Source organism: Poeciliopsis prolifica, unplaced genomic scaffold (genome assembly GCF_027474105.1).
Source record: "Poeciliopsis prolifica strain line A6 unplaced genomic scaffold, Auburn_PproV2 SCAFFOLD003, whole genome shotgun sequence".
In the NCBI taxonomy this organism is placed as follows: Eukaryota; Metazoa; Chordata; class Actinopteri; order Cyprinodontiformes; family Poeciliidae; genus Poeciliopsis; species Poeciliopsis prolifica.
Window position 1 is genome coordinate 639,915 of NW_026562378.1, and position 23,833 is coordinate 663,747.

The 23,833-nt window shown below is 40.2% G+C and overlaps 1 protein-coding gene across 1 annotated transcript in view; it reads left to right on the plus strand.

Annotated features, from left to right (window-relative positions):
- The window catches only part of cntn4 (contactin 4), a 199,033-nt gene that overhangs the window by 160,989 nt on the left and 14,211 nt on the right, over window positions 1-23,833 (plus strand). The window contains exons 12-15 of the mRNA XM_055026948.1: window positions 10,219-10,346; window positions 20,173-20,348; window positions 22,636-22,756; window positions 23,417-23,575. Coding sequence (XP_054882923.1) covers window positions 10,219-10,346; window positions 20,173-20,348; window positions 22,636-22,756; window positions 23,417-23,575 — 584 coding nt within the window. The remainder of the gene's footprint in view (window positions 1-10,218; window positions 10,347-20,172; window positions 20,349-22,635; window positions 22,757-23,416; window positions 23,576-23,833) is intronic.

Consider the following 23,833-nt stretch of genomic DNA (forward strand, 5'->3'; position numbering starts at 1 on the left):
CAGTCATCCAACAGGAGAAGTTGTGATTGATAAGGTCAATTTTCTGCGTTGTTTCATAATTGTAGTTTGGCAATATCAGTGGAGGAAGTGAATGAAGCCATTTATTCTGTGTTGGCCACACTTCTAAATATTAAGCAATTAAAGTCAGAGCAAGAGGAATGCTTAAGATAATTTATTGTTAGCAAAGACGTTGTAGCTCTGCTCCCTGTTGGGTTGTTTACAGCCCACACATTTTCTAGTAAGCTTCATAAAGCATTTCAATGTGTCACGAGCAACTATTAGTGATAGGTTAAAATAAGACTCAATTGTCAAAACGCCTCCCATCAAGCAATTGTTGAGAGTCCAGAGCCTCTGGATGAAGCAAAGTGTAGAACAAAGTTCTGGTTTTCTAGGACAGTATCAGATTGAGCAGAATAGTCACAAATAGATGACGTCATGCTTCATTCCAGACTCTCGGCTGCCCAATTATAACTATAACATCACCCAACTGGTGATGAAAAACTGAAATGAAAAACCACCTGAACTCAACTGCAGAGTTCAGTTGGGTCATGCTGCTAGCTGCTAGTAAAATCAAGGCAATTGTTAGCAAATGTGAGCTGGTCCATTGTTTTATTTGCTAAGTCTCTTTCTTACTGTTATACTTACCTTAACTGAGGCAAATAATGTTCTTTAGACATTCTTCTTGGTTCTTTTGTAACCTAAAGGAATCACGCAGATGTTCTTTGAATAATTTTGGTTGGTTGGCCACTCCTGGTAAAATGGGCCACTTTTTGTCGCAAGTGTGACAAAATGAAGAGGGAAATATAGGGTAAGGGGTATTTTTACAGCACAGTGAGCAAATGTTCTTTCACAGTGGGCTTGTTAAAAGCAGCAGCAATCATTGTGAAATGTCCTTGCTTTTTTGGGGGGCTCCATGATTTGACTTGTTCCTCTCACATAGTAGAAATTATAAAAACAGCTCAAAGACAAGCATATGTCTGACTTATACATCAAAACGAGGCTTTCGAGTGTCTTTTTTGATTGCAGGGTAGTGCACAAAAAGCTGCCGTCTGCGTTTGTTAACGGGGCTCAGGAAAACAAGAACGAATGCAAGAAAACCACAAACACAGGGCCTTCCTTTGGACCTGGCTCTTCCCCCTGCGATTTCCACTTCACAGTGGCCCATGATAGCTGCTGTGTGACTGATGTTATTTGTGTCTTTCATCTTGTCACAGAGCAGGGAGGATCAACACGGCGCAGCCCGCCATCCTTTTGAGGGCTTGATCTCGCCCAAAACGCACAGCTGTTCCTCGGGATTACACGAGCGCGCTCGGACAGCTCCACCGTGCGCACAGCACATAATTGCCTCTTTTAGGAGAATTACAGCCGAGTCCATTAAAGCCGTTCGAGGCGGCAATGAAAGGAGCGGCACTTGTGTTCATCTCACCGGTGAATTATTGATACCTGCCTCCTTCCGCTTGCTTCTCCTGGGATGGAGGCAGCACATGTCCCCTCACATAATGGCCACTTTGTAGACAGAAGGAAAGATGAAGAAAAAGAAATAAATAAATGCTTTAATACTGTTCCCTTCTCTCTGACACACACACACACACACACACACACACACACACACACACACACACACACACACACACACACACACACACATCTTTTTCACCACTGCTGGGCCTTAGTTGACCTCTACCGTGTTTGACCCCCACCGCTCACCCATTAGCTTCGCATTGAAATGATGAAGACTTGTGCCGACAGCCAGTCTGCTCCTTTTTTCTAGAATGTCAGTGAAAGCAAAGCGCCGTGCAAGCTCTCATATAAAAAACAGCAGGGGAAAAAAATGCTGGAGATTGCAATGAATGGCTCAGGACAGCCTGGGCTCCACTGGAGGCCCGCTGAGGATTTAAGTCTTTGTGTTTACATGCGGCGCCACTTGTTCACTTTCTGAGGAAGCTCGTCTTACAAGATGTGGGCGTCACGTGGTTCCTGTCTGACCCCTGAGGATGAGGAGGTCTGGGAATGGAGCGAGTCCAAATGCAGGCACAATGCAATAGGTGCAATAATTACATTTTGTGCCTATTTCAGTGGCTAGTACTTGAGTTGCTGTTAAATGTAATTAAAAAATGTATAGGAATATCACTACAAAGTTTGAAATAAACGAGTTCAATCTTATTTTAAAGAACATACAGGTCCATATATTCTTCCAAAAGAATAAAAATGTTTTTTTCTTTTATTCAGTTGTTTTATGGCAGTTGCTAACTTTTAAAGATGAAATTGACACCACATAAGTTACATAATGGCTAGCCAAAATGAGAGCAGTGACAGCAAAGCTTTTAGCTCAAATGTTAGCTTGTTATGTAAAAATAAATCAAATGTCTGAGAGTCGTGCCGACAGCCACTCTGCTCCTAGTTTGTTGACCTCAGAGCGCCTTAGTCAGCACATTAAAAGTTCTCTCTATCTGGTGAGCTCAGTCTTTATGTAATTTATGTCTATGTGTTACAGTCATTCTATGTTTTACTTGAGTTCATCCATCAAAGGGGTAAATGTACTGGTCAAAACCTTATACCAGCTTTTCTTACATGATGTGGTTTTGCCTTAAAAATCACTTACTAAAAAATGCTTTATGTAAGTAAAGCTGAAATGCTGATTAAATCAGACCAGAACTGCTGTTAAAAGCCTCTTCATTTGGCTCTCAAAGTGAGGAAGAACAAGGAGCTGCCACAGCTAATTATCATGGGTAAACAAACAGATGTTTCCTTAAAATAAATTACAAATAGTCACTTGAATGGTCTGGCTGCTGACTCTGTTGAAGTCATTCATCATTGCCTTGGCGCAAAATGTTTTGTTTCCTTCCACTGTTGGCTTTGTTGGTGAGTGAGGAGAAATACATTCTTTATTCTTTACTTCTACAAAGCCATCCATGTTTCCTTCACAGAAGATTTTTCTCTTTCCCTCTTTTGTTCTAATAAACAGTGACATATACATTCAAGGTAATTGAATCTTGAATCTTCAGCAACAGATTTTGATTTAGTTACATCATTAATATATTGTCTTTAATGGTGAGGTGGACCTTTAAGGGCTGTTTGTGCGTAAGAAAAATGCTTAAAGGGACAGCGTTGTGTAAAATCAACATTTTGAGCTTTACATCATGTCATAATGTTATAACATACCTGGAGTGTTTGAGAAATCCTTGAAATTTCCATGTGCAACCATTAGGTGAGATGACCTCCTCAAGGGAGAGTTTCAGAAATACGAATACTTTGTTAGAGACAGAGACCCAATTTTAATTACAAAGTCAATTTGTTTCAGTCATATTTCGTTTTTATAACAACTGAAGGTAACTAGTTATTTGATTGTGCTTCAGAATGAAAACACTGCCTCTTTAATAATGATTTGTCTGCTTAAAAAAAACAATGAAATCTTTTTAACACTTTAAGGACTTTGTTTTCTTGTTATATACATACATATATATATATATATATATATATATATATATATATATTATATATATATATATATATATATATATATATATATATATATTCCCTTCTCAGCCACCGCGGGTGGTTCTTATCCTCTGGGCTCGGGTCCTCTACCAGAGGCCTGGGAGCTTGAGGGTTCTGCGCAGTATCTTGGCTGTGCCAAGGACTGCACATTTCTGGACTGAGATGTCTGATGTTGTTCCTGGGATCTGTTGTAGCCACTACTCCAGTTTGGGGGTTACTGCCCCGAGGGCCCCGATGACCACAGGCACCACTGTGGTCTTCACCTTCCAGGCCCTCTCCAGTTCTTCCCTGAGGCCCTGGTATTTCTCCAGTTTCTCGTGCTCCTTTTTCCTGATGTTGCAATCACTTGGTATTGCTACATCAACCACAACGGCTTTCCTCTGATGTTTATCCACTACGACAATGTCTGGTTGGTTCGCCATTACCATTTTGTCTGTCTGGATCTGGAAGTCCCACAGGATCTTAGCTCTGGCGTTCTCCACCACCTTTGGGGGTGTTTCCCACTTTGATCTCTGGGTTTCCAGTCCATATTCTGCACAGATGTTTCTGTACACTATGCCTGCCACTTGGTTATGTCGCTCCATGTACGCTTTCCCTGCCAGTATCTTGCACCCTGCTGTGATGTGCTGGACTGTCTCAGGGGCCTCCTTGCACAACCTACACCTTGGGTCTTGTCTGGTGTGGTAGATCTGGGCCTCTATTGCTCAAGTGTTTAGGGCCTGTTCCTGGGCGGCCAGGATGAGAGCCTCTGTGCTGTCCTTGAGTCCAGCTTTTTCCAGCCATTGGTAGGATTTACTGATATCAGCCACTTGGGTTATTTGCTGGTGGTACATCCCATGTAGGGGCTTGTCCTCCCATGTTGGTATCTCTGGCACCTCAACCTCCGTTCCCTGTTGTCTGAGACATTCACTGAGCACATTGTCTGTTGAGGCTTTGTCCCTGATGTATTTATGGATCTTAGTTGTTTCGTCCTGGACAGTGGTTCTCACACTCACTAGTCCTCTGCCTCCTTCCTTGCGGCTCGTGTACAGTCTCAGGGTGCTGGATTTGGGATGGAACCCTCCATGCATGGTTAGTAGCTTTCTAGTCTTAATATCTGTGGCTTTTATCTCCTCCTTTGGCCAGCTGATCATTCCAGCAGGGTAACTGATTACTGGCAGGGCATAGCTGTTTATCGCACTGATTTTGTTCTTGCCATTGAGCTGGCTTCTCAGGATTGCCTTATTCGTTGGATGTATTTAGCTGTGGCTCCTTTCCTTGTGGCCTCATCGAGGTTGCCATTTGCTTGTGGTATACCTAGGTACTTGTAACTGTCCTCTATGTCTGCTATTGTTCCTTGTGGGAGTGAGACTCCTTCTGTGTGGATCACCTTCCCACTCTTTGTGATCAGCTGACCACACTTCTCTAGTCCGAATGACATCCGAATGTCAGTGCTGTAGATCCTGGTGGTGTGGATCAGTGAGTCGATGTCTCGCTCACTCTTGGCATACAGCTTGATGTTATCCATATATATATATATATATATATATATATATATAATATATATATATATATATATATATATATATATATTATTCAGTGACTGATATTTATTACTTTCTAAAATTCCATTTTATGGTGTAGTTCTGCTCTAGACACACTATGGTGGTTAATGCATTCCTCTTGTTTTCATAGTGCTTACTCTGCTGAACACTAGTCAGTTGCAGGACTGCAGTTCTATTTGATAGGTCGTGTCTCAGATTTATCAGCTTGTAGATTGGACGTCATTAACTGTGCAGTGTCCCACGCCATAATATAGCCTCTTGTAACTGATAGTCATTGCTGGCTGCTCTGCATTCAGCACTTTTCCCTCTCGGTCACACATAAACCAAGAGGCACTCCACTCAGCAGCACCATGTGGTTTCAGAGGTAGATTCACTTCTACTTACTGTCTCTGGACTTTCTTATCACATCTGCCACTTGATAAAAAAAAAAAGAGTCACTGAGCAAGGATGTGATGTTGGTGATGTGCATGTATGTGTGCGTGTGTGTGTGTGTGTGTATGGGAGTTGAGGTGGTTATCACTAATGTCACACTGTATCAACCGCATTTCACAAGTACATCCAGTCAGAGTCAGCTTGAGAGAAGAAAAATAGCTCCAGACTGTTTTTTTTCCTCCCTCCACCAATACTAACCCAGTTTAACCATCCTGCAGATATTCCATCACCTTCACCCCATCAATACCGGTACTAACACAGCCGCCCATACCACCACCACTTCCACATGTAATGGATGGAAGGTCTATAGGTTTTGTAATACAGAGCTACTTTAGGAGAAAGTGAGCGGCTGGTTGGCTGCAGGGCACCGCTGTGAGGACACCATGATAGATTGAGGCTATGGTGTTGTACAGTCACTGTTCCATGATGAATGTGTGAATTGGGACTGGCTGCATAATCACTGTAAGCACAGGGAACATTTCAGAAAATACCTCTGCTAATTTCAGAACTATCATATTTTGTATGGGTCATGTGGGGATATAAAAATATATATTTTTAAACATTTCTTAGTGGAATCTGTGCCATGCTCTTTTCATGTTCAGATGATGGGTTTAACTCTGATATGTGAGATGCACATAGCTGAGGATGTTGTTTTCTAGTCTATTCCCACTTTAACACATTGTTAACCATGGCAACAATGTGGTGGTGTCAACGTATTTGATCTAGTTCACAAGTAGCCAGACATCTGAGAAACCGAATAGATTTTTATGCGAGTTGGGCTTTCATCCACATGTAAACTCTGCTCAATGTCACTAAAAACGATTCATAATGAAAACTATGGACAGAGATTTGCAAATTCTTTGTTTTGCGTTTGCGTGTGGACATTGGAGGCCCGAGATTTTGAGATAAACACTTAACAGTCTGCAACAAATAATGTGGCGCTGACGTGTGACCATTGTTACCTTTTGATCATGCAGGAGGAAAGATGGCCGCTATCAGAGAGGTGCTGATTTATCCGTTGGTTCAGACGCTTTTTACTCGTTTGCTTTTACAAGCCCAGCTGCTCTGATATGTTGAGCTTGGAGCTCAGCTGTTTTCCACCAACTATCCCTGGTCCACACATATCCCAGCTATGTGTGGACAAGGCCTTATTCTTCAGCGCTGCCGTCTAGGATTCAAGTCCCAACCTTTGGACATTTGTTGCATGTTTTCCGTCCCTGCCCATTCCCTGTCTGACTACTGCAAGTGAAGGCTACAAATTACAGAAAAACCTTTAATTAAATGTAAACAATTCCCCCCTGACCCGTCCGTCTGCTGTGTTCTTCAGCTGCATCATGCTAAAGCAGGGTAAATGCAAAAGTTTGCCACACTTTTCAGATTTATCTTCATAAAAAAAAATTGAAACCATGTATCCTCTTTCCACTTTATTGTTACAGTGGCCGCCGTATGGTGCTGGCTTGGAATCCCAGTGAAATGCATTTCAAGTTGTACTTGTGAATGGTCAAAATGTGAAAAAGTTCATGACCTATGCTTTTGCAAGAAACTGTATGTTTGCGTGTGCATGAGTCTGTGTGCGTGTGTGTGTGTACTTTTATACATTAACGCAAGGCATGTTAATTCACTTTGTCTAACATTTTCTAAAACTGACATATATTTTTATTTCTGTATCCTTCAGGTTTAATAATCTTAATAATCTTTAATAATTCTGTTTCCCAGTTCATCTTTTCTACAACAACTGTTGGTATGCAAATTACTGGACGGGACAAAATGTTCAATTTATTACAGTTTTAATAATTTTACATAATTCACAGTAAATGTCATCTGAATACGATCAGGTGCAGATCATGGGATGATCCATGTCACCACATCAGTTCATCCAAGTCCTTAAATTGTGTTAGACAAAAATAAGGAAAACAACAACAAACATATTCAGATCAGATTCTGATTCAAAAACATTAACAGTATGTTTCAGCTCAATTATGGAACAATAGTCACATTCAGTAGAGTACAACATGCTAAATGAAAGATTGGTGAAATGGAAGTAAAGGAAGTATCAAAGTTTTATTTTGTGTATGGAGTGCATCAACATTTTAATCCACTAACAACAGATAAAGTTTAGAAAATACCTTGCTGATCAGAAGTCTACAAACATTCAGCATAGCCTTGAATGCCACATTGACTTTGGACATTTATTGAAGAATTTGAAGTTTTCTTTTTCAGGGTGAAAGGTGATGCAACAGTTTTTTATTTTTATTTCTTAACCCTCAGCAAATCTCTGTTATAGTTTAGTTGGATATCTGACTGTGATTCTGGGCAGAATTCCTTGAATTTATTTAGAGCGATTGGCTTTCTGTCACAGAAATTTAATCCACAGTTTGTCAGAAGAGCAGAAATCAATTGTTTTCCAGAAAGTTTCTGTTAACTTACTTTTTCTGTCCAAAATCAGTTTTGATGTTTGGTTGGGGTCACTGTCCTGCTGGACACCTACCTGTATCCAAGTTTCAACCGTCCCAGAAGAAGTTAAAGAATTTGAAGTTGGGCCTGTTACTTCTTTCACTCTGTGCTTGATGCTACCGCGGCTCTGTTTGGTTTGAAGTTTGCTAACTTGCTATGGGCACCACTAGCAAAAATGTTAGTTCCACTAATCCTAAAGCAATAATCCTAAACATTAGTTCATGTTAATGTACCACACCAACATGGTATTTAGTGGAAGCTATTGCTAAAGCTCTAGTTTCAGTTCAAATCAGTCCTGGAAAGACTACAACCCTCAAATACCAATTTAACTGTGATATTATGATTTACATCTTCTATAATGCCCTAAATATTGCATTTATGATTTTATCTTGTTCCCCAATATCTGTGTTTTACTTTATTTGAAAAATTAGCTCTGCTATTAGCATATTAGTAGTCGTGTGCTCACCATTGAGTTTTATTGTTATTATTTTTGTATAGTCTGTTTTGTTTAGGTTGTTTCAGGATACTAAATTATTTGTGTTTTGACAGGTTTAATGTGTTTAAGTATTTATCCGTCAAACATTGCCTCTCTTTGTTGATTTCATAACAAAAAGATTTAGCTGGAGTTGGAGTTTGTTTGTGATGAATGATTAAACTTTGCAGTTTGAAGCCATGCGGAAAAATACTAAAGTGCCTCAGAACTCTGAAATCCTGAGAGCCATCCGACAGCAGATGGCTCCGTTTTCTTTGACTCCCTCAACTATGTTCATAAGTAAATGCAGTAATTTTCGAGCCTCACATCATTCCTCTCCACTCAGAGGGGGAGAGGTCCCCCCCTGCACAATCAGGCTGAGGACGTTTTATGTTTACAGCTTGCAGAATCAGCAGAGCATTTCAGATAATTAAAATTCAGCGTGCTTTGATGAGGTGGTCCACCCTTGATTTCCCACAATACCTTGCTTTCAAGGGCACATTTTCCACTCCTGCATGTTATTTTGAAAATGTCAACTTTTGTTGAGGCCTTTTGACCTTCATTGAAGCACTTGTGGTCATTGCATAAAGGGCAGGAAGCCACTTTTGTCCCAGATATCTCGGAGCGTCGTGCTGAATTAATCAGCCCTGAAATTGCAAGGCTGTATTTTATATGCTGCTTCTGAGAAAAAGTACAAATAAATTTTCTACTTTTGGTAGGAAAGTAGAAAATGGTATGGTATCTTGCATATTGTGTTTGTGCCACAAGCAGCTTCATATTTCTGAACGTTGAAATTGTTGGTCCTGAGCCATTCTTGGGTATTGGAACAGTTCCTAATCAAAGTTCTGATCAGATCATTGATTCTGATTGTTTCTGTTTAGGAAAACTGCAGCACCGTTCTCATTAGCACATTAAAACAGACATATTCCTGCAGCACCTCATCATGTCAGGCAATGACAAAAAAAAGGTTATGAACTTTTTTCATTCATGTATAAATTTGTGCTGTCACTGTTCATATCTTTGTGTTTTATACAGTATGTGAGCCCTGCGCTGTCACCGTATTCCCTTATATTTGAACATGCAGCCTTGTTTTCCTACAGTAATGCACAAATGAAAGAGGAATTTTCCAATCCGGTTACATGGAAATGTTTTTATCCATATTAGTTTTGTGTTTGCGTGTTCAGGGGAAAACAGATTTAGGGTCACATGCATTCCAGTCTTTGACAAATAACTCCAATATATCACCATAATTACACTGACATGATTCATCTTGTGTTTTATTAACTTTATATTCTAACACAATATTTAATGTAGTTCAAGTTATATATCTGAACCTACTAGCGCCATGTTAACTCCTAACAGGACGTCATGGTTGTTTTGAAGCAATTTGATTGGCTGACAGTTTTTAGTTTTGTGCTACACTGCCCCCTATGGGTTTGGCATATTAAAAAAAAACAACATTCTACGTGATTTTGTGCAAGTTTATGTGGATGAAAACTTTTCTGAAATAGATCTAATTTTTTTTTTTAAACAATGTGGCGGAGATATTGGCTGCAGCTATGTGTGGATAAGAAATTTATCAAAAACACTTGGCCAGTGTTTTTGATGTTCCTGCTGCTCTCCTGTGATTTTTCTCTTTTTTATATTTTAAAATATAACTGACCAGTTTCTCTGTCCTGAAAGCCATCACCATGTTTCACTGTGGGAATGGTTTGCCAATAATTTGCAGTGTTTTATTGTATGACAGATCTATCTGGAAAAAGTGATTTTAATTAATAGCATTAATATAATACTAATATTCTCTTTTTTTAACCACAGGGTCTCCATCCTGGACAATGGCAGCCTTCGGATATGGAATGTGACCAAACTGGACGCCGGTCTCTACACCTGCATTGCAAGAAACCAGTTTGGAGTGGCGAGCAGCACAGGAAGTGTTACAGTAAAAGGTATTTCCGTGTCCCTCCGTTTGATCACCGTCTCTCGTTTTCAGCCTGTTCAGCAGAGACCCTGACCCTGCCAAGGAGAACACACATGTTTGAAATGAATGTTTTCCCTGCTTTTGGCAGCGGGTGGACCTGTGCCATGTTCCATTTCAGCTGTTTGAAAAACTAAACCGAAGTATTTGAAAGCATAAATAAAAAATGACCAGAGCAGAAAGAAGCATCCAGTCACTGCCCTCTGATAAAGCAGGCAGGGAGAATGCCTTTTTTTGTTTGTTTTTTCTCTGTCCTCCCCGCCCCCGCACTTTTGTGTCATCGTTACCGGGTGAGACACAGACACATCGGCTGCTGTTTGTGTTTGTGGAGATGCCGAAGCGGTTCAGCTCTCTGCCTCGGCGCCTCCGGCTCTGTCAGAGGATATGTGGTGTGAAGAAGTCCTTGCGCTGTTTGATCATCTGGGTGGTGGATTGCATTTCTGCTCCGGTGTTATGACTTATTACACTTCATTAAAAATGAATGTGAGCCGGGTATAGAGTGCGGCGCGTTGGGCGGTTTCATTCGGTGCACGTGGCTGTTTTTCATGTCCTATTTCCACAGGGGGAAGGTGTTCTCACCTCCTCGGCTTCCTGGGGGATTCGCTGACTTATTCTCTGAACTGTACCCTCACTGTGACCCTCTTTGCACGGTTCACTTGTGTTATTGTTATTTCTTGTGTTGACCTTCCCTGTTGGCAGGCTTGTGTAGATTTATGGAATTATTGATCTTCAGTATATTGGCCTCAAGGAGGGGAGAGCATGCTTTCACATTCAGAAAGGTTTTTGTATAGATTTTTACGAGGAAACTGTTTAGTGATAATGCCATTCAATAATTTACAATGTCATGGAAACGTTTAAGAATTGTATTAATTTGATTTACAAGTGAAGGTTTTATGTATTGTATTTATTCCCCAAAGTCACAGAAGGATTTATTTAAACCATTTATTTTTAATCATTTTGACAAATTAGGTTAAAGATGAAAAAACTCAAGACTTGACTTACATAAGAACAAGAAAGTAAATATAGAAACCATATTAATGGATTAGCAGAAGTAAGAAAGTAAATCTTAGTTTTTCATTAGCTCAATAAAGAGTTTAAATACACAATTATGTTTTTTAATAAATTCATGTTAGACAAGTTTCTGTTTGCAGATATAATTGCTAAAATAAATGAACCTTTAACTGATATTCTGATTTATTTCTTTTTAACAATAAATTCCTGCATGTTTCAGAGCGATCAAACAGTGACCTTTTCATCTCGAGTTTTGTGACCAGGTTGCATGTTGTAGATATGAACCTGTAAACACTCTGCAAAATCCCCTCTTTTTTATCCTCCACCTGAGAGAGAACATGGCTGAGCATAACTGCACCTGAACATCCAGCTCTTATTGATCCTCCATCTTTAGGGAAAGGACGTACAAAAGTCAAAGAAAAAAAAATCTATTAAAATTATACCAAAAAAATAAAAAAAAATCCTGGCCTATAAGCTTAAAATTGATGTAAGCTTTCCATCATACTCTGAAATAAAATGATTTTTTTCTATATAAAGTCGGGGCTCTCTTCATGTGGGGTTTATGATTTTTGTTCCAAGGTTCAGCACATTTAATAGTCTTTCTTCTTCGGTCTATAAAATCCTGTGAAATGCAGTGTCAATACCACAGCAGCCTGCTATAACAGAACTTTTTTTCTCCAATTATCCACGTCATTTCTATAAAAAAGTGTTTTTGATGGACTTCTCCCAAAAAGCAAGCATTTCATTTGATACTTTAAAAATCATTTTATCCATGTCCATCTGAGTAACTCCAAGAAGAATATTCCTCTTTGAATCTCTACATTAGTTTTCTTTTTACGGAAGAACACATCACATAATGGGATTTTAAATAAGTCCCAACTGGTGCATTCTTCTGCAAATCACTGTCAAGACATGTTTCCATTTTCTGTGGAATTATAAAAGGTAAGATCCATCAATTATGAATGATTAAAAGACAGCAGCAGTTGAGGATGTTAGGAGCGCTCAGAGTGCAATGTGCTGCTCATTTATGTGGATACCCAACAACAGAAATGTTCACAAGCCTTTACTCCATTGAGTTAACGGTTTAGAAATTGATCTGTATGAGAGCAACTTTGGTTTCTGGAGTTTGTGTGACAAACAACAAATGGACTGAACTTAAACCAGGTCTCATACTCTTCCCACTCATAGCATAGAAAATATGAATTTGATGGGTTTTTTTTAATAAATTTGAAAAGTGTGGTCTTCTTTCCAAAACAACTCAGTCAGAATACATGCAATGTCTGTGAACATCAATCTTCAAGCATAACCTCTCAGATTCTGAAAGTAGGTATAGCTCTTTGCAATTCTGTGATTATATAAATACCCCAACAAATTCTCACACTGATGCATAATTGTATGCTTATTCCAAATGTTCTGCAATAAATGTAAAAAATATTTTTGACAATTTAAGTGACTGCCAACAATCATCTGCAGGTGGCAGTGTGTCTGACTTCCACTGCACTGGAAGTAAGGTCACATCAGCATGTTGGCTGTGCACCACAATCACTCCACTGCTTCCAAATTAGCATTTCTGTCTCTTTATTTAGCAATGCTTCAGACAAAAAAAAATGAAATTGACCAAAATTGGAGACGGCAGATCCGACTTTTTAAAGATCAGGATCAGCCAGAAAACTGCAATTGGTGCCCAACTCATTACCATGGGATCTTTAGTTGCCCAACTTTGAGATTCATGTTGTCTTTCCTTAGTTAGTTAAGCGCCTTTAACATACAAGTTTTTATGGCCATCAGAGTAACAAGGGGGTAAAAACAAATGGTGGCGTTTTTCTTTAGTAAAAACTTTCAGATGCTTACATTTTTGATGAGACTCTGTAGACTTCAGCTTTTTTCTTTTGTCCTTCCTTAGACGTGAGTGAAAGTGATTGATTCTGCCTCACCACTTCTAAAGGTGGATGGCTGTTGTCCTTTTGACGTAGACAGTCATCCCAGTTATTCTCTTGTTCCTCCTGCATAATGCGTCTTTTGTTCGACGGCCTCGCCCGTTTCCTTCCCGCTGCCGCACATTAAAGCTGCTTTCTGCTGCCGATCTACAAATGTTTCCTTTATGTGATCTGTCACAGCTCATATTGTTTGCTAGACAGGACGGGGTAATTTATACGCGCCACTTCATTGAGGAACACAAACCTGTTTAGCGTGGGGGAAGGGTTTGTGTAGTGGGATCAGCCCTTATGGGAGATGACAGTAGTTTATTCAAATTGACTTTGGTGATATGAACGCTGGAGGGGAGGGAAAAAAGAAATACTTGTCAAATAGCATTCTGTGTCTTCTTGTTGTGAATCAGCCACCTAGCAAAGCACCGGCGGGGCAGATGAGCCCCGTTAATGTTGCCATTATCGCAACACTGGGGAGATATTAGCAGATTAATTGCTCTTGATTATGGATATGCTCCCTGAATTCTGATTACGGCAGAGCGGAAGCTGCTGCAATTAGGACGGCTGCCGATCATCGCGTATGGTCAATGGAGTTCAGAAGTTGAGATTGCATCGCGTTCGCTTTCTGTTCGCTCCTCTGGACCATGAAGGCAATTAATCTCTGCAAGCACCATGACACATTGTGTTTGCAACTTACTTTAGAGAATATTCCATGCTCTATCAGATCTTTGTTGCATTGTGTTCCAGCTGTATACAAGGATCTGATCGTTTTCTAACCAGTAATATGGCTCCACAAAACTCTTTTTTTTTTCTTTTTTTTTAGCCGGCTGCCTCCTGCAGCACCACCAGGTTTGTATGCGGGGTTTTGAATCTGAACCGCAGAGAAATGATTCACATGAACGATCCCCTTTCAGGAGTATTTGCAATTGCTGCTTTACCTTTTCATCCAGTGCTATGATCAGGTCAGATTTTTAATTTCTCATCAGTTTATGGACAATTACCTTCAAATAGTGCTGCTCTCACCACCAGGCAAACTGGGGAAAAGCTCCTGTGGGTCAGTTTCTGGTCATCAGGTTTTTGACCAGGCAGGCATCCGTTTTGGTCTTTCTCTCTGTCAGGATGTGTTTAGGAGTGGCCGCATGAGTTTGCTCTGGCAGTTCACAGCATGCTGAAAACATAAACCCAGACAGACTGTCTTTGAGCTGCTGAAGCTTTCGATGAAATGGCCACTCTGATTGTTTGCCTAACCAATAGGAACCACTTCTGGTGTTTCTTTTACTCTAATGAGGTTTGTTGAGCATCATTGAGTTCAGAGCCTGCATCACTTAGACAGATGGGCAAAACTGTAGAGAAAATTGGATCAAATATAAAGGCAATGAATTTGCTGTAGCAAACAGCTGTAGATACTACAGCTACAAGTATATTCATAAAGGGCATGAAGTTTTTCATCAACTTTGAGCTTTTAGACTTCATATAAAACATTTTTGAACACACATTTCAACCATTTTTAAAGGCAGAAATAATTTTCCATACCAATTGCCTCAAAAGCATCAATAACTGCAACATATAAAAACAAATGAAGTTACATTGTACGATTTACATATTGTAAACCAAAAATAACTTGATCGATTTTGTTTAGTTGTACATAAACTAAATAGCAAAGACATCTTGATATTATAAGTTATATGCAAATAAGCTATTTGATCAAGACTTTTTCATGGTAAATATTAATAAACTGATCTGAAGAGTTATTCTCAGTAAACTTCCTTGTTTTTGCCTCCATCACTAACAACAGCATTATGTTTGTTAACCAGAGGAAGAGCTACTAAACGTGCTACATTGCAGCGTTCAGTCGATTACAATCATTTTTATAACCATTGAATTTAGTTCACAAATTTGAATCTTGACATTTTAACAAAGTATACTTGAGTTAAAGAACTCAAGTATAGCATGTTTTGCATCCACAAAACATCCACAGTACTATTAGGAAAAATGTGCTTTAGCTGTAGAGAAAATATCTATATATTTTATATTAATATATTTTATGGCCATCAGCAAAGTCCTGGTAAACATCTACCCAGCTTTTAAATGCATTGCACAAGTTTTTCATCGAGTTGAGGTTTTGTTCAGTCCCATAACTTAGCATCGGCTGCTTATCTAGTCAAAAATTTCTTTGCTGACCTTAAACACGATAATTCTTTGGTTCCTCCTGGTTGTCCAAACCAATTTGCTTTCTTTGGAGGACAACAATTTCAGTCAGATGGTTGAAACTTGGCCCTAGTTAGTTTTTCAAAAGGACAATGCTTTAAAACACCCATCAAAACTGTTTTTGAAGATTTCTTGGTTTCTCCAAAGACTGAATCCTTCTGAAAATGTATGGACTTTTCTTTAAAAGTTGGGTTGATTTCAGAAAACCACCCAATTTACATACAGTAAGTGTTGCTATTTTATCCTAGAAGACGGTGTTATAGAAATAGCTATTGAAACTATAGTTTCTCTCTAACTTGCTGAAGGCCATTTACTCAAGTACTAACAGGGTTTACATATATATTAGAACCTGTGTGCGCGTGTGTGTGTGTGTGTGTGTGTGTGCGTGTGCGTGTGCGTGTGTGTGTGTGTGTGTGTGTGTGTCGTTTGCTGTAACTTACCCACATTTGAAATGCAATTTACCATAGTTTTCATTTTATGCAAAGTGAATTTTATAATTGTGGGTTGCACACACACACACCCACACACATTTCAAACATCCCAGTGAAATGGCCCTGCTTGTTGCTGTTTGCTCCCTTTTTGTTTCTTGAAGACATCAGACCGAAGATGCTTTGATTAGTTTACACACTGATCCCTTTCATGGATTAGAAAAACAACCCAAGCCCCACGCCATTCGATAACGGCTCAATACTAAATTGGAGCTCTTGCCTTCCAAGCGCACCCTGTCATCCATGTTGAATGGCAGCAACGATGTGAAATTAATGCGTTGTGGGATTCCTGACAGCCACATAGAAAAATAATGAGCAGCCATCTGTCAGTAATCACCAGCAGGTTGGTACAGATGTGCCACTGAACACTCAGTGACTACAGTGCAGGAAGGGTCTTGTATCTATCTGCAGAGCAGTGCAGAAGACAAGAGTTTTTTGTAGTGAAATCTTGTTCTCAGAAGTCGCTTGATTGGATTTGGAGCAAACGAGTGAGGATCAGAAACAGGTGAGCATGTGTTGCACTGGACTGCAGATCAGACACGGGGTATTAAAAACTGCATGCCTTATTTTTCTTCTAATATTCACATTTTTGCTTAGAGATGAAATGATAACACCAAGGAATGTAAGTATCTGTTATCACCAAGGTGATGCCAAATTATTGCAGTGGATTACCTTGAAACAGGTGACTTGAACTTCAGCCTCCACTCTGCTGTCAGATGCAGCTGAACCTTTGAAGAAAAAAGCTTTTAACTTGTCAGCAAAACATTTTTTTCTGCACAACTTTTAGTTAGTCTTCAGCCTGGAGACGATAGGATGGGTGTTAGTTTGAAGGACTTAGCAGCCCATCGTGGTCTTTGACTTTGCCATGCCCTCGTCATTCCTTTCTTATGACCTCAAACCACTTTCCCAGTAGGAGGAAACTATGCAGCCTTTTCCCGTTTTGTCATGCTTTGAGCACAAACTTCAAAACATTTTATGTGGATTCTGTGATAAAAATACAGATGTTCTGTGATGGCCTTATAGTGTTGGTAAGAGAACACGATGGAGGCTAATGAAATCACAAGGATACATTTAAAGAGGACTTTTGTTACAAAACTACTTTCCACAAAGTAGTTCAGATGTTCACTGTAACTAATAAAGAAACTTTTGGAAATTGACAACCTTTAAGCAACATACTGTTAATTTGGAGCTGAATACAAATGCATTAGACACTTTTTAGACGTTAGGTGTAAAATTTCCCTCTTTTTTCCCATGCACCTTTTTCTTCACACCACTTTGTGTTGGTTTATCACAGACAATCACAGTGAAACAAACACAAAGTGTGACAAAATGGGGACTGCAACTCTCGGTGTGTAAATAGATTTTCTGAGTCAGTGTACATGCTGCGGTTGCCCATAAGAGTAATGCATTACAGCTGTAGTCCATTAGAACAGAGCAGTATTATTCATAAGGTATTGTGGTGAAACGGCCCACATGAGGCCTGTCGGTGCATCTCAGGATGGAGCTGGGTGTCGCTACATAACAGTTAGCTGGCACTGTTTGCCGTTCAGTCTTTATTTATTGTTCAGGCGTTTCTCTGAGCGTCCCCACTGTGAGCCAGCTTCAGAAAGCCATCGGCTTTAGAATAACACCGAGCTCTGATTCAAGTTTCATTCATGTAAACATCAAGCGCGACTAGAGTCTTCCGCTTTAGAGCTTTGTCTTGTCATACATTGGTTTGAATCCAGTCTCCTTCACCAAATAAGTTTTTCAACCGTTTTTATCAACATCAATCTCTGGTTATTGTTCAGAACTCTTGAAGCAGAAATGGGATTTTCAGCATCTGCTGTGCTGACAAAGAAATAATCTGTCGATAGTCGGATCAGATTGTGGTTCATCTAGTGCTGGTCAGGTGAAATGTAGCAGCCTGTGTTTGACCCGCCTTAGCGCTGTCCTCAGGTGCCACCCAGTGTGTCACACTGCATTAACGCCCCTCTGTCCTGTCTGGTCCTGACCCTGCTAAGTGAATGGGTCACTATCCGCTCCTTTATAGTGGCAGCAGGTAACAAGGCATTATACAAGACGGGAATTAATCAAATTACGCTTATCAGCGAAGCTTGAGCTCCGGGAACCAGCCTGGTTTGTGCATGAAATATGTCACAATGATGACGGTGGAGGACAATAAGCAGGGACATTTCTACTGTCGTCAGAGAGAATCCCTGGAGGTCGTTAAAAAATACACACTTTGGAAGTCAACATGAAAGAGTCACAAGGCTGGAGAAGTGACTGCAGCAGAGAACGGCTACTGGCTAACAGCTAGCAAGTCAAAAAGTCAACCCCTCTATTTATAACACCTATCAAAAGTGCTTTCTAAAAAAATATCTATCTTCTCTTTCAGAGGAGATAGACAGATAAGCTTGTTTGCAGGTTAACAAACCTGCAAACATGTCAGGAAGAAAGTCATGACTTCTTCCTGAAATCACAACTCACACAAATCACAAGATGTTCAGAACGATGCTCTGAACATCTTTCAGAGCTCTGTTTAATCCGTTTACCATGGAAACCGATCTAGGTTCTCACGCTTTCACAGAAATATTTTACAAAGAATGACTATAAATTAAAGGAATATCCTTAATTAAGAAGGAAGTTTTTTTGTGAAATGGTTGCTAACTGTTTTTTGTACTGAAGTACAAAATATATGAAAACTGAATGTATTAAATTTGTTTTGTTTTAAATAACTGAAATACCACCAATCTGGTCATGTGACCTCTCCAGCTGTTTCACTCATTTCTTTTCTCACTCTGTGCTGTTAGTTAATGCTATCCTCAGCTGACCTTGAGAAATGAATCAGCTAAAGCCTCTCCTCTGCCTACATCCCCCAGAATGCTGTGCGGTTCTGCGTTGGAGTTCTATTGGACATATTTTCTACTGATACTCATATGTTCATCCCAATAATTGCTGTTATTGATTAATTGTCCAGTTCAAATTAAACCCTAAAACAAATAAAATATGTTTTATTAACTGAAGAATCTAAAGATTTCTTCTGTAAGCATTACAAGAACCAGCGGCTTCAGTTTAAAGAGCCATATTGTGCTGGACCAAAACCAGAACAAGACACTTGGAGTTCCTTTGCTTTTCTTTCCCTCACATCATTTGGAGCTAAAATCTCTCCAAAAATGGTTGTGACACATTCTTCTAAAGAATTGCGCTCTTTAGTTTTTCAGTTTTTCTTACTTCTGTTTAGTTCTTTCTGAGTTCTTGTTCTACAGGATGAGTCCAGCATTCACAACGAAGGCAGACAATAGTTTCCACAGATGCCTTGAATTTCTCTTTTTACGGTACAACACCACTTTAGATGGATCTCCATCATCCACTATGTCCCTCTAATGGAGCAGCGTAACTGTTGGTGATGTTTTTATTGCATGGGCTACAAAAAGCTGCCTGTTGATGGTATTTTGTCTACCGAGATGAATCACATTAAAAACATGCGTGTGAGAGAAGGAGCCGCCATAAAGAAGGTGTGGAATCCACGCTGAATGAGACCTGCACTGCCGGCACTTTCCACACCAGAGTCATTTGCCACGGTTGATTTACTCCATGTGTCTGTGTGCTCAGAGTTGCAATTTCCAGCAAGTAATCACAGCACCCCCAAGAGGGAGACAGGTGCCGCGCAGTCCAAAGAACAAAGATTCACCTTCTCATCTCACGTCTCTCATGTTTTCACAGACTCCTCTTCCGCTGCTCTCAGACAAGTGCAGATAAGGGACACTTGCTTTATTCCCAAATGTTGAAAGGTAGCGTTACTGCAGGACTAGAACCAGAGCAACGGAGATTCCAGAGATTGTTGTTTACTGCTTTTCGTTTGTGGTGCGTTCAGGGAATTCACAGCCATTGGAGGAGAGTTCCAGGCTGAGGCTGACAGTGACTCATGGCCACTTCCCAGATTTAGGAACGACACTTCTTGGAGTCCCAACAGAGACAAACCAGAGCTGAAACTAATCCCGCTTATTGTAGCCGGACAGTCTGAGTTTTGCTGTGCGCTCATTCCTGCGTATCCCTCTATGAAATGAGTCTGACACATCCATAAGAATGATGGAGTGGCTCAGCTCTCCATCATTCTCACCACTGTGCAAAAAAAGGGAATGGAGAGGTTTGATGAAATGTGCCTGACTGTGTGTTTCAGAGCCGACCATCATCACTACGCAGCCCACAACACTGGACATCACCGTGGGGGAGAGCGTGGTCCTTCCCTGTCAGGTGAGCCATGACCCGTCTCTGGAACTCAAGTTCACCTGGTTCTTCAACGAGCAGCTCATCCACTTTGGGAGCAATGGCGGATTCTTTGAAAAAGTCGGAGGCGTAAGTCCATAATCTGTCTTTGATCATTTGAGTAGACTTCAGGCTGTATCACGATATTTACGATACTACTGTAAAAACGATAAAAGTTATAATAATGAATATTTTTTAGATTTTTTTTTGTTTAGCTGTGACTGTGTGTCACACACACATAAATAGTTTTCTTGAAAAATATTCCTATTTGTAGTGTGCTTCTCACATAAGTCACATAAAGAAGTGTAACTTGTACCACTAAGCCGCACACAGTAACTGTATTTTAAAATGTATTGGTATTTATTGATGATTTATTGAACAAGCAATGGAAACACAGTGAAACCAGCAATCCTATAAGCAGTTTAATTAATTATTGTAAAATCACAACTTTTTTCATATGAAATAAAACAAATCTCATATGATAAGAAATTCATACTATAATTGATCAACAATACAATAAATGCCCACCCCTACTTTTAAGAAAGAATGCAATTCTTATGACCACAAATAACTTAAGCTCCAGGTTACTGTGGTAACGCAGTAGAACAAGGATCCAAAAAAGAAAATGTTAAAAGAAAAGTTCTGAAGTAGCCTAGTCAAAGCCTAGACTTAATCTGGTTCAGATGCTGTTAAGTTTCCTTCAACAAGTCAACAATTCTAAAAAACTCCAAAGTGAGTGAATTAAAACTAACCAACAAAGAAAGGTGGGCCAAAAGTGGTGCTAATTATTGTCCTGCTAATATTAACGCTCGATGGTGCCAAGGGCTGTGGGCTATAGGAGCGAGTTATCTTTAGTTTAGTTTTGCATGTAGAGTCAGTGCACTGGAGCATAACAAGCTACTGCAGAATAAAAAACTCCCACCAGAAATTGTTCACATTGGTCAACAGTTTTTTTGCATTATCTTTACCCGTGGCTACCAGGAGGCATTTGGTAGACGTAATAAATTATGTCAGTACAGGACATAAAAAGATATTGATTTGTTGGTGAGGATATCTGATATTGACCCTTATTAGCCACCGTAGTATTTGTTCCTTTGACAGCTAGCCACATGAGCTGAACCACACCAGCTTTATTGTTGGTTCATTTTGAACTGAATTTACATTCAGTAACCCAGAGAGCGTAGATAGAGAAAGAAGTCGTTCTTTCCCCTCCCTCCAAAGTTCTGTTCCCACATGCCTGCATTCCTCCTAATAGCTAGTAGCTATTACTATAGCTAGTTTTTCCTCCTGCTGGCAGGGATGCTAGCTAGCATCTCCCCACTGTTTGTTAGATAAAGTGCTAATCAAGAACACAAAGCTCCCTGAGGTTTCTGGAAGAATCCTCATTTTATTGGCTCCCCTGTGCTCTGACAGGAGCCCAGGACATAAAAGATATTGATTTATTTTTTTCCCAGCTGCCTTCACAGACTTCAATGAATAAAGGTTGAGAGGTGACGCAGAAGATTCATTGGTCCATTCACTGCTTCCTTTAGCAGAACTGTAATAAATTCAGCTGCAGTGCAGAGGGAATGTTTGTATCAAGTATATTATTTATGGACAGAAAATTGCTGCCTCTGGCTAATTTTAAAATGAAATTTACATACTCACCCTGCAAATAGTTGCAGGCTGCCAGTGGACACTTTAGAAAGGTCTCCAGCTCACCAAAACAGAGGTGTTTTCTTTTCTGCATGTAGCAGATAACGCCAAGTTTTCTTTATCTACAACCAGCATGAGAAATAAAGAAAAATTAAAAACACATTTGCCTTGCTTTTTAGTTTCTGCAATAATTTTGGGTTTCTTGGAGCGTGATTTAAAGTCTCGGCACCTTAATAAATGGCTCTTCATCTCCACTTACATTGATTAAGCCCTTGGCCACACCTCTGAATTCCCACCATCATTGTGCCACAGCTTTCAGCCATCTTCTATTTATTACTCAGCTCCACTCTGATGAAATGATAATGTAGGAGTGGGAATAGTAATTAGAGATGGAATGAAAGGCTCTCTTAAAGGACTAAGTAGCAGGCCAGCCATTAGGCTGCTCATATAACATTCTACAGTCCAAATAAGACTGCTAGAGGAAGTAATTACGCAGATGAAGTAAATGCACAGAGCGGCACTTTCGTGTCCCATTTGGAAAGTGAGAGGAGAGAGGCCCCGCATGTGCATTTATGGATTTATTTTTCAGGACACACGTATGAAAATGAGCTTTCTTCCCGAGACCGGTGGTGTCAGGGTCAGGGGTTGTTTTGTTGTTGTATTTTTGTTTAATTCCAGTAGTTACAGGGTTACAGTCATGCTTATGGAGGTGTGTCTGCTTTCTGTGTGCGCTGAATGACAGCAGCACTCAGCGGGGGACATTATGATCCGGAACATCCAGCTGGGACATGCAGGGAAGTACACATGCGCCGTGCAGACCAAGGTGGACAGCATCTCCATAGCGGTGGACCTGGTTGTCCGAGGTAAGTCGGGGAAGATGGACTTTCACAGTATTTGGCTGAACTGTTGTGGTAACAATAAACATGCTAAATATTTTCTAGATCTTTTTGTTGAAAGCTTGATTAAGAAATTAAATGAAAATGAATGAATAAACTTGTTTATGTGATAAGTAATTAAAAATCATTGCAGGGACGGATGTAAACAGTTTTACATTGATATAGTTTTGAATTATATATTCATAATTCATCCATGGTGCTAGCTCTGATCATGTCCCAGCCAATCAGAGGAAACGTCAGCATTTTATCCAGACGTTGGAGCAACAAGCTTTACATCATGTCACAATGTTCTTCCCTCATCAAAAACATTTGTAAAGCACATAATACTGGCCTTTCAACAACCCTCAGATGATAGTTTAATTATGCATGGTTTATCCACTAATAAAGAAGTAAAGTATTGGCAAGTTAAAGGTTCTCTGTTCAAGACTTAAAGAAAATTTACAATCTAATTAGAGCGAACGTCTCCCAGAGGGTTCACGCTGAACTGACTTTGCTGCCATTGCCACCGGTGCTAAAACCTCCAATCTTTCTGACTCCTCTGATTTACATTTTCTTCCCCACTTCTCCCCTCCTCTCTGTCTCTCTCTATACGTCGTTTTCTCCCTGCCTGACTACGGCATCCATCAGGTCCCCCAGGCCCCCCCACCAGCATCCAAGTAGAAGAAATCACTGATACCACGGCCTCTCTGTCCTGGAGGCCCGGTCCTGATAATCACAGTCCAATTACGGCGTACACCATCCAGGCCAGGACACCGTTCTCCCTGGGGTGGCAGGCTGTCACCACAGGTAAGCTTTCTCCAACCAGCCGTGGCCTCCTCCAGTCCTGACAAGGACTCCACTCGTGGTTTCTGCTCGGCTCTGGGAAAATATTAAAGTTGTAATTTCCTGCTCCGGCACCAAATGGCGCACTGTGGTTGCCGGGATCATTGACCGCTGTATTATCGGACTCCTGGGAGCCCTGAAACATGGATCTCTTCCTGATGAAAAAGCATGTTGCCAAGGCTATAATATGATAGTGTAGTTATATAGCACATTCTTTTTAAT